The sequence below is a fragment of the Merops nubicus genome, unplaced genomic scaffold (genome assembly GCF_000691845.1).
Source record: "Merops nubicus isolate BGI_N331 unplaced genomic scaffold, ASM69184v1 scaffold5279, whole genome shotgun sequence".
Taxonomy (NCBI): domain Eukaryota; kingdom Metazoa; phylum Chordata; class Aves; order Coraciiformes; family Meropidae; genus Merops; species Merops nubicus.
This window is the reverse complement of record NW_008633001.1, coordinates 15,561-31,498: the sequence shown is the minus strand read 5'-3', so window position 1 is coordinate 31,498 and position 15,938 is coordinate 15,561. Positions and strand designations below refer to the sequence as shown.

Genomic DNA, 15,938 nt, shown 5'->3' with positions numbered 1-15,938 from the left:
GCTGAGGTACAAAGAAACAAGAGATCTGACCATATTCCAAAACTGTGACTACCTGAAAGAAAACCTCTGATATAGCAAACACTTTAATGATCTCCTCTTTGAAAACTGGACCACAGAATCCAAACAAAAGATAGCAAAAAGGCATTACAGTTTGGGAACAAAATTCAGCCACCCCCTTTAAAGGATGAGACAGAGCTCTGTACTAGCTTCGGTCATGCAGGTCTGAGGTGAAGAACTGCAGACAGGTCTGACAATGCCTGAGGATATTCTTGACAAATCTGTTTCTTCTCCATTGATAATTCAGAGCTGTTCACTAGAATGACCCCCAGTAAGTGAATTGGTCAATTATATAGGAGTATGCTCCGCAGAAGTATCCTTGATTCCTCTTGCTCTGCAATACTGAAGAGCCACACTGTAGAAGGGGATCTGGGTGGTATTATAACCTGCTCATGCTCTTCAGTCCCAAAGCCAATACCTGATGTAGGACATCATGAGTGCTCTAGCATTCGAACACTAGTATCATTAGATAATGGTCACAAACACTACAACTTCCTTTTGTAAGATGTCTCACCCTGAAGTCCTTTAAATTTTAACACGTGGCTGAGAACACAAGAAGCCCAAACTACTCTCTAAATACCTGTGGCTTGCTAAAACCAAAATTTTTTAGCTCAGAGTGGGAAGGCTACAAGTAGAGTTATTCATCTAAGAATCAGTGAGAATCAGACTACATTAAGAACAGAGTCCAGCTACACTCAGGTAAATACTTTAAAAGGCCAGAGAGAATTCATTAGACTCAACAGATGCAGTTTATGGGACTTCATAAACCTTCTGTAGAAATACACCAACCTATCAGCAGCTTTCCCCACAATAAACAAACTTAGCTTCAACTACTTTGTTGAATAAGGTGCACAGCTTTTGAGGTAGGTTTTTACAGAGCAATTCTAAGGTATTTAACTGTGACACAGTCCCTAGAAGTAACTAATTTACAGACAGTTCAGATGCCTGCTTACTTTTGAAATAGAGGTGGATATTTTGACTGCAGGTATGGGCGTGTGTGAGAAACTCTCCTCACTGGTTCCAACACTAAACTCCAGTGTCTGTTTGGGACTTATCCTAACTGGATCTACAACAATATTCAAAAAAGTGTATTTAAACTAATTATTTAGATAAACACAGTTATTTTATAGAAATATATCAAGATGATCACAAATCTTGGTTAAGTCTGGCTTAATGACGTCACAGCCCTGTTATGCAGGGGATATTCTGGAAAAACCCAGCTTTGCCTGGTAAGACACAGCTGAAAGTAACAGCTTCCACTGGAGCAAGTTCATGACCTTAACTGTTAAGAAGAGGGCCAGGGGGACCAATTTAAGAATTAAAACACAAAAAGCAGAGGCTTTTTTTGAACAAACATCACATGATTTCCTATATCAAAAAGGGGGGGAAATATAAAAAAATGACTCATCAACTACTTCAAAAGGCAGTAAAATTGCTGAGTTGCAGAATTAGGCATTAGAATCTGAAGAGATTAAGAAATTGTACTATTTCTTCTTCTGCAACCTGACAGTTGTAATTAAGCAGTGTAAAGGGACTCATGGCAAAGTTGTTGTTTTCTTTTTTATTATTATTTTTTAGCTAAAGATAATTAAAACACAAAGATATGCAAAGTTATCATTTCCTGACTACTACTGCTAAAAATTGGTCTTACCAAGGAAAAAAACAAAACAAAACAAAAAAAAAACCAAACCAACAAACAAAAAAAAAACACACACCAAAAAAATACGAAAAAAAAAAAAAAAAAAAAAAAAAAAAAAAAAAAAAAAAAAAAGACAGGAAAACTAAATTACCTGGAAGTCATCATAAGGGAACAGTAGCATCTCACGTAAAGCATCATTCAAAATCTGTGTTTTCCTCTGAACGATGACATTTTCATAGTCTATTGGTTCTATGACCTTTGGTTTTGCCTAGAAAAAAAAAAAAAAAAAAAACAAATAAATTCAGGAATACTGAGGAAAAATTACAATTGTTGACTCACTTTAAGAAATTACTCTTAGAAAAGTTGGCAGAATGAGATTTCATCTACATCAAACAGCGTATTCAAAATGCAGAATTTATGTGACACTATATCAACTGGATAAGTGCAACTGGTAATTGCAACTAATAATTACAGACAGGCGTGCTATTTCCCTCAGAAGGAAGAAATAGCTATTTCACAAAACACACCAAGCCAGAGTTTATCAGAATAATCATGTATGTAATTTCCTTGAAAAAAAGAATTATAAAGAAATGACTAGTGTCTTATATTGGTGGTTACCTTTGCTTGATAGTGCCCAGAAAGCTCTGATCTGGGTTTATCAGGGATTGTAATATTCTTAATTCAAAACTAAGACTGATCTTTGTTTTAATTCAATAATTCAGTAGTAGCATGCCATAGAGGTGGGCTAATCGACACTCCTCCTTCTCTACAGGTCTTACAAAATTCCCACAGGCCATTTACCTCCTCTGAATTGCACGAGTAGCTTTCACCAGTTACCACAGATTGATTCAACTTTTAAACCCTATCCTGCTGTCAAGACACAGCAGCTGGCTGTGCACAACCAGGCAGAGAAGAACCTTCCCCCTGCCAAGCCCACCCTGAAGTGGTCAGATGGCAAAGCAGGGTTAGAGAGCTCTCAGTGGGGCAGCACTGCCTCGGAGTGTGCAAGCCAATGCAAACCTGGAATTATAACCTAGCTTGCACTTTCTGCAATTAAAATTGTGCATCATAGTATCAGACAAAATTACCTTTTTCTCCGCAATTACAAGGGACTTTCCAATTGATACTTTAAGATCAGTGGTATCAAAGTAAGGTATGCTAAACACAACAATAGCCATTATTATAGGTGATCAGACAAGTTTTAGATATATTTTTGCTTAACTTACATTAATAACCTTTCAAATTCCACCTGTATTATGCAGAATAAATCTTTATGTCTAGCACTAACTGTTATTAATTATTTGCATATTGATAGTATTCCTGAGAAATGTTACATGTTTTTCTCATCCAGAAGTGAACCAAATAAATTTGTTTTTCAAGGAATTAGGAAGGCTTTAGTCAGAGAAAGGTACCAAAGTTTCCAGGGTCATTTCATAGGTTACTGAAGTTACTTAAAGTTCCTACTCCACAGCAGTTTTACTTTTAAGAAAAATGTAAGAACATAACAGAACATAACAGCTAAAAGGCAAAAAAAAACCGAAATCTGGAAAACAAATCTAGAAAAAATTATGAACAAAATGTAACTTTGTCAACACAAATATCTACCATTTACAATCACACTGGAAGGATTTAGTAAAAGTTCATAAGCTATCTAACAACGTGCTCAGCACAGACCCATGCAGCTAGGAGCCACAGCAGAAAATGATTATGTTGAGTTTGTCATCTTTCTCCTCAGATGAGGAGGACAGTTGTTCAGTCCACCATATATTGTACCCCAAAATATTTTGAGGGCTTAGCACCTGAACCACAGCTGCTGTTACATATTTTCCTCTTGTTCCTGAACACAGCTTATCACAAAGCCAAGTATTAACACCAGTGGCCATCAGAAAAGGTAGAAATTTATATTCATGTACCCATCTGCAGCTGAAGTGGTTGGACCATTTAGCTCAAAAAAGCATAAGAGAAGCACGTAAGCACAACATAAGCAAAGTTTATATTTTCTCTAAGGTACTAATTTTAGAAAATATTCTGGTGACAAGAAAACTTCCTGTTAAGTTTGCCTTGAGCATTCAGACTGCTGCCATAAATCCCAGACTGCTGTGTGCTCCAGGCTTCCTTAGCATGCTAGAAGGCCAGATGCACCTTCTTCAACCAGCTACTTGACACACACCGTAGGTACAGGCTCTACCAAAGTACAGCTTCACAAGATTTCAGGCTGAGTAGCCCCATTGTGCAAATTGTAAAAACCAGTTCTGATTCCAGTGAAACTCCAGTAAGTTCATCTACTCTCTCCAACTCTTCACCAAGGCAGTAACTGTCCAGTACAGATTCTCCTCCTTAAGCACATGAGACAGTAGCATGAAGAGCCCATCAAACTTTACTGCTCTGCAAATGACAACACATCATTCAGAAAGCAAGACACCTTTTGCTCACCTTTCTCCCACTTCAATCTCAATAACAGGTCTCTTTCTAACTACCCAGGCAAGCAAGGTGCTCACCTGTCAACCACTGAGCTGGAGCTCTTGCACAGTACACTCTAAGTTAAAACAAGGTTTAGAGACTACTGCAGTGCTATGGCCAAGTCACTCTCCACTTGGTCAAGTCTGCCTTTACCACATGACTCCTCCTTCTGAGCAGTCTGTCAGGAGAAATGACACACAATGTGCTGCAGCAATAGGTTGATTTGAGTGTGAGGCAGGATGACTGACCTTTGGGAGAAACAAATAAATGTTCCAAATTAAACTAGGTCTAAGAAACAAGTAGGAGGGAAAGACCACCTGAGTTCTGCACACAATCAGTCTCTTCTGTTAGCTAAAGATTTAGCTTCACAATTGGCTTAAATTAATTGAAAAGAGGACTGACACTAGGACACTCTCGTGGCACATTCCTGAGCCTTCTCACACTAGTACCAGCAACGAAAGTCGTATTCAGAGACAGATTAGGTGGTGATCTGGCTTTAGAGGGTTCCTCCCAGTCAGAAAGCTTTCAGCCAGATTGGCTCTCTGAACTGCTGATCAGGTGGCTGCATCACCACTGGTGCTAATAGATGGGAGCTGACAGGACCTTTTCAGATGCAGGAGATCCAGATGATTAAACAGAACATGAAACTCTGTCCTCACTAAAAGCTGTTGCAAAAACATTTTTAAATTCTGCTGCTCAGCTTCAGTGCAGCTCACAATTTTTAAAATGTCCTTAAACTAAATTATTCAGGCCGCATATTTTAAGATGCTTAGAAAGCTATTTGGGATGCCTTTTAAAGAAGAAACGTATACATGGTCAGAGTCAGGAAGTTCATGTATCAGGACATCCACTGTCTGAACCAGCAAGCAGGCAGACCACAGTACCAACTCCACTAACTAGGAGCAAAGGAGAACAGTCACCTGAAACAGGTAATGGACTTTTATGTGGCACTGCACATGAGCAGCATTTACATCCTTTTCTCCTGGTGCTGAAAAGCTACATCCATCCTCCTGTTAAGTCTCTTGGGAAGGTGATAGGTGAAGCCTGGAAGAAAGCTAGCTCTGGCTCCTCTCATTTTACCAGGAAAAAACAAAGAGAAGTATTACTCTTAAAAACAGAATGACTAAAGTTATTTTATGTGTGCACACACAAAACATCACCTCTATAGCACAGCTAATCCAAAACCTAAAGATACATACACACTGCAACTTCAAGAAAGCATCCAATTCATTGCAGATACATGTCTCCTATAGTCACAAAACAGGTCCACTGCAACCACAGAATGGATTTTAGAAGAACCTTAAAAGACACCGAGTTTTGCTTATATGCTGTAAACACAAGATTAGAAAAGAATCCTTCCTCCTGAGAAGCTTTTATGGCATCTAAAGCACTCTGGAGCTCAGTTCCTGAGTGTACACCTCTCCTCTAGGCCAATGGTACACAGAGGGAGTCAGTGGTACCAGAAAACCACATCATCTTCCTATCTAATCAGTAGGGTACCCCAGTTGCAGAAATATAATTTCTATAAAAATTAATGAAGAATTTGCTTCCTCAGGTTTCCCCAAAGTGTTGCTCATTTCTTTTTTAGTCATCTGTCAGATTCAAAAGGAAGTGGATGTTTTATCAGTTTGAACCAGATATGAAAAAAAGAAAACAAACAGCACAGGGACGTTGGCCTTTAGCCAAACCTACAACATCACAAGGAAGCAGATTCTCTTTCAAGCTCTTCAGAAAAAAAGATTTTCCGGGCTATTATTTCACGTAATATAAAAGAAAAGATCCTGGGTAGGTATGGTATTGTTGAATATGATTTATGGACCAGCTGACAGATAAAACTCAGCACAGTCAAAACTGCAAAATCAAGTTCACAGGCACTAAAAGTCAATCTTTCAATTAAGGCTTAACTTTTCCCATTAATTTGCAACAAACAACAGTTTTATTGCCATGATCTAAGGAAATGCTAAGAGCATAGAGCTTCATGGGGTCCAGAACTCAAGCTAGCCAATGCTGTGCTTGTAAGAAGATAAAAGAGCCAGTTATCTGCCATACCACTTTGGGTTTTGCCAGTGTATTATAGATAGGGAAATTCCTCAGAAATAAGAAGCATTTCAAAACAGCAGTCATGACGCCCACACAGTAATTTGGACAAGCAGTGTCAAAAGTCATCAGATAAAATGAATTTTAAGTTAGGAGTTCAATCATTGCCTTCATTATATATTACAGAAAAAATAATACAGTACAATTTTTTTCTTTTATGCTTAAATTGAGACAAATATTATCTTCCTCTTGTCTTCTCACAAAACAAAGGATGGTCAGGTTAGACACACTGAGTACTGGTAGCCTCATGCCCCAAAATATAATTTACCTTATAAAAACTTATACAGTACACACAAACTAACAAGTCCCCATAAAGAGGAGAATGGAGCTTCTAGCACTAGCAGCCAACACAACATAAAAATTGATGAATATAGGATGTTATGTATATCTCAACGTTGGCCTGAGGCACGCCACTTTAGAAAGATAGTAAGACCACTTAATCCCAAACATTGGTAACATCTCCCTGTATCTTACTGTCCCACAACCACAATAAACCCAAAAAACATTGCCCAGGTTGGGTTATTTTTGAATCAACTTTAAAATCTATTTTAAAGAATTAGACATATCTATGAGTATTTCTTAAATATTACACTACTCATTATCTCCCTTCTTAGGTATAGTTAACATTGTCTTGTAAATGCTGGGAGGGAATAAGCTGCTATACATTTATGTAAAAAACTGCTACTCCGCACATATTCAGCAACAATATACTCTCATTGACAAATTCAAAACTTTTCAGTCTCTAGGACCTGAAACAATGAAATGCACTAAGTCAAACTGTTTCCATGCTTACAGATGAGAAGTGCTTGCCATGGCTGCAAACATGAAGTGAGCCATAGAAGAGTAGACAGTTATAGAGGCTTTTTTGCACAGTGTTTCTTTGGGAGAAAAAACAAACCAAAAAAAACCACTACACACAGCACCCAACCCTTCTTCCCCCCCAGCCGAGTTTAACTTGAAAGCCTGAAAACTCTTGTCCTATTATTCACCCAAGTCATAAGGGGCCCCACAAAAGAATAGAAAGGTAGTTTCCAAAACTCGGCAAACACTTTCTAAATTTCAAAGCATTGTGCTTTTATTTATAAGAAGTATTTCATTGATGGTCAAGGTCCATTTAAACACAACACCACTTTGCAGAGCTCAGACATTTTGATAAGACTTTCTGTACTGCCAGTGTTTACCTCAGGTTGTTAATAAGGGTGCAGTTCCAGATGTTTAATTCTGTTCTCCTCAATGATTTGATTTGCCATCAGACACCCTGTAAGCACCCTGTGTCCTGTGAAGTTCTCTTACCAGCACAGAAACATCTAACCCTAGAATCAGACTTGGGCAATGCTCTGCTGGACAGAGGAGCTCTGGTGTCTTACTTTTCATGCTGACAGTGTGCTTCCAAGCAGCAAGCTGGCATCCAGAAGTTATAACTTCCCAGAAATTTAGCTGCTTATCAAAGCAGATTACTAGTTCTGACTATCAAAATGTAACTGGACAGCACATGTACTAATTTGGGAACTTCTACAACAGCTAGCAGAACAGCAGTTCATCCCAAGTAAGGTTCTAAGGCACCACCTGGAAAATCTAAACACTTTTTCTATGGGCTCTTCTTGCTTAACCTCAAAAGTAAAGTCATGACACAATCTAACTGAAATGATAGGAAAACAAGAGAGCACACATACTAACATCCTGGCACCAAAAACAGCAGATGACTCCTTTTGTGAACCTACCCACCCATCCAGGAAAAGTTAACTCAGGCACAGCACTCAAATAACATTGTTTCAGTATCACAAGGGATGCTTAAGGTTATAAAAACTCAGTTACCTCAACACTCCAGCAGATTCTCTGTGAACTACATTTAAAAGAATAAAATGAATATCACAAAAAACTTGTGGCTTCCTTGAAGCCCTGATAGCTAATGCTGTCTGATCTTTACAAAGAATGCTCAAAAAACTCCGAGTGCACTACTAGAATAAATCAGAAGCTTCCTATATCAAATGTTTTTGAAGATTGCTATCTAACATAACTCTAAGTTTTCTAATCCAGAAAAAAAAGTTCTGCTGTTTACATTTTGTTACACCAACCAGCAACATCATCAGTCTCACTTACTACCTTAATGCACCCCGTACCAGTGAGAAAGTACCTACTCCCACTAAGGCAGTAAACATCTACTGCAGCTTTTCAACCCAATGAAATAAAAAGGGACACAAACGTGGACGTTAAATGAAACACAGGGTCGTACTTTTTCTTCATGTCTGGTAGTAGACTTAGTGCAAAATGTCCTTGCACCATTTCATCTAGTTTTTCCTCAATAAACTACACAAAAGCAGAAGCAAAAAGCGATATCGCACCATCTATAATTATATGCCATGTATATGCTGGTCTATATATGTAAGAGATTAAGACCAAAAATAGCAGCTGAATGACAGCCAAGACATTTTTTATGTGACCTCTGTGGAACCTAAATACTCTTCCCTTGAAATATTCACCTTTGTTTTGAATGCAGCTATTTTATCTGAAGATAAAAAAAAAAAGGAGGGCAAACACTGGAGGTATATTAAACCCTGAACATTAAGAAAATTATAAGGATATAGTTCATAAGTCGTTACAAGTAAAGCCAGTAATGTTTTATACTTTTGAGTAAGCCAGAGGCTCGCTGATCAGCTGCAGTACGGGTAAGTATTTGCAGAAACACTAATATCCTCTCCGAGTAGTCACGGGGGAATAAAAACAGTTCTAAATAAAGTTAAACATTCCAAAGGCAGGAAAGCACACACAAGATTAGCTCATATTGTACTGATGAAAATCTGGACCAGAAATCAGAACACACCCATACAAAAAAAATCCCACGTTTTACTAACAACTTTGCTGAATGGAACGAAACCAAAGAAAACAGTGTAAAGGAGAAGAAAATTTGTCTAACGCACATGTAAGCTTTCAGTTACATACAGTAACAATTCCCATAAAGTTACAAAGTTACATGGTTTAGTTCAATTCTAAAATGTGTAGCATGAAGCTCAGATCAGGGGGGAGTGGCGGTGGGGGCAGGGAGAAGAGACACACAACTCTGTAATTTAAGTATCACAGCTCCCACCAACTTCAACTACAGCCAGACAAATAAAGAGAAGACTGTAATCTTTTAATTCAGCAATTAAGGATGAGATATTACTAAGTAAAACTGGAAATTTAATAAGAATTATCAAAGTACTTCTTTTGACTGATATATAAGTTATTAGTTTAACAAGCCTCCTCTGTTATTTGAAAAGGTCTATTGTCCTGCCTGGAGAGAGTTGGTGGACTCATTACAGCTTGCTTATTATGTTCTCGTGCTGTACTATTAAAATTCCAACAGAACTAAGTGTGTAGCAATATATTAAAAAAAAAAAAAAGTTATTTGATTGCTTCACCCACATGCATAAATATTCTCTTTTCCTTCACTGGAAGTTACTTTAAAACTTTATGTTCCTAAATAACGTGCATTGAAGGCACTGAAAAACAGACCCTTTAACAGAAGAACACCTGAATTTAGACAGTTCTTAGAACATTTGAATAAAATTTAACCATTGTGCACACAGTCTTTAGAGCATTCAAACGTTTTAACTGAAAGACATGCTAGGCAGTTAAAAAAAAAAACAGAGGTGCTAGAATTTATTTTAAATCCTAAGTAGTTTTCCTGGTAGGTTCAAAGAGCTGTACAGCTATGTTGGACAAAGCACACACTGAAAAGCAGCTCATACGGAAACTGAATTCCAAAGTCACACTCAGAAACCAAAGATTTGGTAAACCAGGACAAAGCAAATTTAATTAAGAAGGCAGACAACACACAGAGAATGAAACCTCAATCTTCATCACACCTTCTTCACAAGTAAAAATGCTAGAACTTCTCATCAGTGTCAGATTAAGCAATTTTTCCACTGGCAGACAGAAGTGGAACTATTAAAGGGAAGAGACAGCTGGTTTAAACAATTCTTACCAGCACTACCACAGGACTCTCCTCTTCTGCTTCACAAGGACCTGCATCCTTACGCTGCTGCAGAGGCTCTATAACAAGCTCTTTCTTAGGATTTCTGTTTGTTCTTGCCTGCATTCTTTGACTGTAAATACAAACAGCAGCAAACCCCTGTGCTTTTTGGCATCAGAGGAAACAACATGCCAGTGATCCAGTGAAAACAGTCACTTTTTCCCCAGCACAAGCAGCAGAAAGTACAAACTAGCCTAACTTCTCAGCTGCAGCTTGCTACGTCTGTGAGGGTGGGAATGCATGACAGACAAAGGCCAGCCCCTGCGCGGGCTGTATTCCTCTGGAAAAAAAAAGTAAATAAAAAAAAAAGGTGGATCCATTTTAATGCCTTACGATTATGAGTCAAACACAAAAGAGAATGTGCATTTCTAAAACGACCGTGTAAAACAGTCCAAGTCTTTTACAGCACTCATCAAATCAAAGCTTTAATACTTTTTATTGTAAATATCAGCCACTTTTTGACAATTAGGCCTTTTTAGAAGTAAAAAATAATGCCAGTGTTACTTTTTTTTTTTTTAATATCACTTACTCAGGTACTATCAACCAACAGCCACTAAGCAAGTATATTGTCCAGTACCAATGCCTCAGACAGATACGTTGCTCTTTTTGAGGGGTAGGGTGGGGATACTTTTTAATCTTAGTGCTAAATCCACATTAAAAATCTACCATAATGTCAAATTCTCTTCACAGTAAAAATCTTGTAGACTTTGCAAAAATACTAACTCAAAAATTTTTAAAATCTTTATATACCTTCAGTTGTGAAGCACTTAACTCTTCCAGTAAACTACCAGTCTCCCTCAGCCTCGCTCCTCACTTGAGCCAGCTAGCTCACTCTTCTCTTACAGAGTTACAGAATCACAGAATGTTAAGGGTTGGAAGAGACCTCGAAAGATCATCTAGTCCAAGCCCCTGCCAGAGCAGAGCCACCTAGAACAGGTCACATAGGAAAACATGTCCAGCTAGGCTTTAAATGTCTCCAGAGAAGGAGACTGCACAACCCTTCTGTGCAGCCTGTTCCAGGGCTCTGTCACCCACACTGCGAAAAAGTTTTTCCTTTGGTTTTGCACCCATTGCCCCTTGTCCTACCTTTGACCATCGCAGAGAAGAGCCTGGCTCCACCCTCCTGACACTCGCCCTTTACATATTTATAGACATTAATGAGGTCACCCCTCGGTCTCCTCCAAGCCAAAGAGCCCCGGCTCCCCCAGCCTTGCATCATAAGGGAGATGCTCCACTCCCCTAATCATCTTTGTGGCTCTGTGCTGGACTCTCTCAAGCAGTTTCCTGTCCTCCTTGATCTGAGGGGCCCAGAAATGAACACAATATTCCAGGTGTGGTCTCACCAGGGCAGAGTAGAGGAGGAGGAGAACCTCTTGACCTACCAACCCCACCCCTTCTAATACACCCCAGGATGCCACTGGCCTTCCTGGCCACGAGGGCACATTGCTGGCTCATGGACATCCTGCTGTCCACCAGGACCCCCAGGTCCCTTTCCCCGTGCTCCTCTCTAACAGGTCAGTCCCCAACCTATGCTGGTACCTGGGGTTATCCTTTCCCAGATGCAAGACTCTACACTTGCCCTTGTTGTATTTCATTACATTTCTCCCTGCCCAACTCTGCAGCCCGTTTAGGTCTCTCTGAATGGCAGCACGGCCTTCTGGTGTGTCAGCCACTCCTCCCAGTTTTGTGTCATCAGCAAACCTGGTGACAGTGCACCCTGTTCCCTCATCCAGGACATTGATGAATATATTGAATATGTTACACATTATTAATGCTCTCAGCTCATTCCTCCCTTCTCATAATCCTCCAACATTGTAGATGTCCATCACTGATAACTGAAAAAACCCACTGAGAAAACAACGCAACTAAATCTTCACACATTTTGACTGAAGTCACTTGAGAGAACCTCAGCTCTCCAGCCAGCCAGCACTTGCTGCCTTTGGCTTCCACAGGATTTGGGGTTTGCTAACAGCACAAAACACTGGTCAGGCACCTCCTCTTGTCTTGCAAACAGTTTTCACAAGTGTCTCTTGGCCTCAAGATTCAAGGCTTCACAGTGTTTGTATGCAATCTAGTTGACAATTTTGCTAATTTTGAAGGTTTGACCAAGCCAGCTCCCCCAACCAATAGTTTTAGCATTTGATTGTATGCTGAATTCCACCTGAAAAAAGTAAATTGTGATGAGCGGTTTGCTCCAGGTTTTCAGAGGGGTATTTCGGTTTTCCCTTTGTGTCTTTTTTAACACTAATGAGTTGCCACCTCCAAGTGCACAAATCTCAGCAGCTGTATTTACCATGTAAAAATACATCAGAGAGAAAACTCAACTCCCCCGAGAAGCAAATCCCTATTTTAGACTGACCACGGGAGCAACCAGACAGCTGTGAAAAGTAAGCCACCACCTTCATTCAATTTTCAATTCTTTTCTACTTCTTTGCACAGTTAATTAGCTAGCTTCAATATAACTGACACCCTAAATTTAGCTTGACATGGATTTTTCTCTGTTCTCTAATAGCAAAGAAAGTCACCTTAACCTGCAGAAAGCAGATCAAGTTGCGGAAAACCACAAATATCCTCTTTTATTGCTCATATTTTTAAGAAGGCACAACTTCAGGCACAGTTTTCTTACTCTTCAGAACTAACAAGAGGTTAATAAGCCTTCTCTTCCCCTTCTCTCTGCTCTTGTGCCTGCATAAGCCATTGTTATTTCAGCTTACTACAATGCTGAAATTGAGTTTGACCAAGAGTTTGCCCATTCCAACCACAGCAGAAGCACATTTCTAATGAGTGGACTGAAAGAAATAATAAAATTAACTATTAGTCCAGGCAATAATGATTTACTATGCTGCTTTTTCTCTAGGAAAAACAAGTTCAATGTATTTATACTTTAAGCAGTTATTCTAATATATAGACACAGAACTCTGGAAAACAATATTCAATAAAGCTTCTTTAAGAGTTAAGAAGGAAACCAGCTGTTTAGTCAAATTTACAAAAACATATCTTCCTGTGTAAATCAAGGTAGACAATAGTTCAAGAACATCTAGTTACACTTTACTTGTATTTTGCACCAGCCCCTTTTGTTTTCAGCAAACGGAAGTACAGAACAGCTTAGACTAAATTATACCATTACTTGAGGATGCAGCTGCCAAACAGGAATTTGGTTCATTGAGATGGGCTGTAATTGTACTTAACTGCAATCAGAAACTCACCACGTTATTACACACAATGCACTTGCAAACACACTAATAAAGAATTAAAAATATTATATACTTAAATTAACCAGAAGTAGTCCTGTTTAAACAAAGGATTCCACTTTTAACCTACAACAGTTTCATCCTGGGCAGGTACCTCTCAAATGCATCTGGATCACTTTAATTCAGCATAAATGTGATTTTCTTTCCCCATCATTCTTCCCTATTCTTCTCAAAACACGATGGGGCACAAAAAAAAAGCCAACAAGACAACATTTTTATAACATCAGTTTAAAGATCCTACTGAATGTTAAAGTAATTCCTAGCTTGCATTTCATTAACACACATACACCATTGGAGGAGGTTCTTCTATCTAACAACACCACATGTGAAACAGGACCTCTGGAGCTAAATCCTGCATCAAATAGCCCTTAATTGCTAAATGGATGTGTATTTCACAGAATCATAGAACATTAGGGGTTGGAAGGGACCTCTGGGGATCATCTGGTCCAACCCTCCTGCCAAAGCAGGTTTGCCTAAATGAGGTTGCACAGGAATGTGTGCAGGAGGGTTTTGAAAGTTTCCAGAGAAGAAGACTCTACAACCTCTCTGGGCAGCCTGTTCCAGTGCTCTGTCACTGCCAAAGTAAAAATGTTTTTCCTTATGGTTAGGTGGAAATCCCTCCTGTGTTCCAGTTTGTGCCCACTGGCCCCTGTCCTATCACTGAAAAGAGACTGGCCGCATTCTCTTGACACTCCACCTTTAAATATTTGTAAACATTGATAAGATCCCCTCTTGGTCTTCTCTTCTCCAGGCTAAACAGCACCAGGTCTCTCAGCATTTCCTCACAAGAGAGATGCTCCAGTCCTCTATTCATCATCTTTGTAGCCTTCCAGTGAACTCTGTCCATTAGTTCCCTCTCTCTCTTGGAGAACTCAGATCTGGACACAATATTCCAGCTGGGGCCTCAGTAGGGCAGAGTAGAACCTCCCTTGACCTGCTGATCACACTCTTCTTAATGTACCCCAGGATACCATTTGCCTTCTTGGCCACAAGAGCGCACTGCTGGCTCATGGTTAACTTGTCCACCAGGACTCCTAGATCCTCCTCCACGGAGCTGCTTTCCAGCAGGTCAACCCCTGACCCGTACTGGTGCATGGGGTTATTCCCCCCCAGCTACAGGACTGGGTTATTCCCCCCCAGCTACAGGACTCCACACCTGCCCAATATTTATATGCTTTATATATATATAAATACATCATTTCCAAAATGTATTTTCTGCTGAGGACTTAAGTGATTACCTCAATAATTTAATTTACAAAGAAATCATTATAGGAGAAAAAAAAAAAAAAAAACAAAAAAAAACCACCAAACAACCAAACCATGAGATATTGCTTACCTGAGCACCAGAGAGACAAAAGAGTTAAATGACTTTAATCAAAATCTACATTACAAAATTCTACCTAATACACATTGTGATTCAAAGAGTGAAATATAAAACCCAGGACTTTAAGATATGCTGAAAATTTATCTTGTTGCATGACATGTTATTTTCAAACATTTAAGTGCAATTTAAAAAAATAAATGCTATTTAGTTTATCAGGCAGATACCTGAATAAGGATCAACAGAGAACCCACAAAAACAATGCATGTACGAAAAGAATGTCACTGTACAAAAGTTGTTTGCATTTCCAACATGGCTCCCAAAATTGCAGGAAATTACTAGCTAAATAGAGACCTATCCACAAAATAACTCGGATTATTATGGAAACAATGCATTTAATCTTTTTACAAACACAATTGCTTGAAGGACTTCCCGTGGTACTTCTACCAACAGTACTTTTCATATTACTTCCCACAGGCAAATAGCTGGCTCTTGTCTTGCACCACACACCCTTAGGGCACTACCTGTGTAATTACAAAATTACATAGGTAAAAAAAATCTCTCAGTATTCCCAGTAAATCCCAGTGACTCATGCAGCAAATTTACTGTCCAAAAGACAAGTTCCCTACATACAACCTCTCACTCCTTCAAACCCCTTTTCACTCCAAGGGCTTGCTTTCCTAATGCACAGTACAACACAATGAAGAGTGACAGCAAGGGAACATGCAGCATATGATAATTTCTTCTAAACTTTGATTGAAGAAAGGATAACTAACCAGCCTCACTGTAGGACCAATCTAAAACCTGAGCAGTTTGGTTTAATGGCTTCTTCTGCTCCAAGTCTCATTTATAACTTGCATCAAGCTCGCTAAACCCTGTTGAGTGGCTAAAATCAGCATTCCCTAAATCTACCAGCTATGACTACAGCCACTATTAGCTGTTCTCGGGAAAGAGCTGTTGCTTAACCTGTAGAAACTGGGAGGAGAAGGGGAGGAAGGAATAATCTTTCTGTAGGTTTGCATGGACTGTAGGTGTGAAAACAGAAGGATTTGGCATCATCATTTACTAAAATCTTAAACATGTACCCTACTCTTTGTGGCT

The 15,938-nt window shown here is 39.2% G+C and overlaps 1 protein-coding gene across 1 annotated transcript in view; it reads right to left on the bottom strand.

The window, feature by feature from the left end:
- LOC103780411 (dedicator of cytokinesis protein 9-like) overlaps positions 1-10,331 on the bottom strand; it is a gene marked incomplete at its 3' end in the record, with an annotated part of 31,753 nt that extends 21,422 nt beyond the window's left edge. The window contains exons 1-2 of the mRNA XM_008948081.1: positions 10,218-10,331; positions 1,848-1,964 (exon numbers count right to left, since the gene is read on the bottom strand). Of these exons, the coding sequence (XP_008946329.1) occupies positions 1,848-1,964; positions 10,218-10,331 (231 nt within the window). The remainder of the gene's footprint in view (positions 1-1,847; positions 1,965-10,217) is intronic.
- Between the last annotated feature and the right edge of the window lie 5,607 nt (positions 10,332-15,938).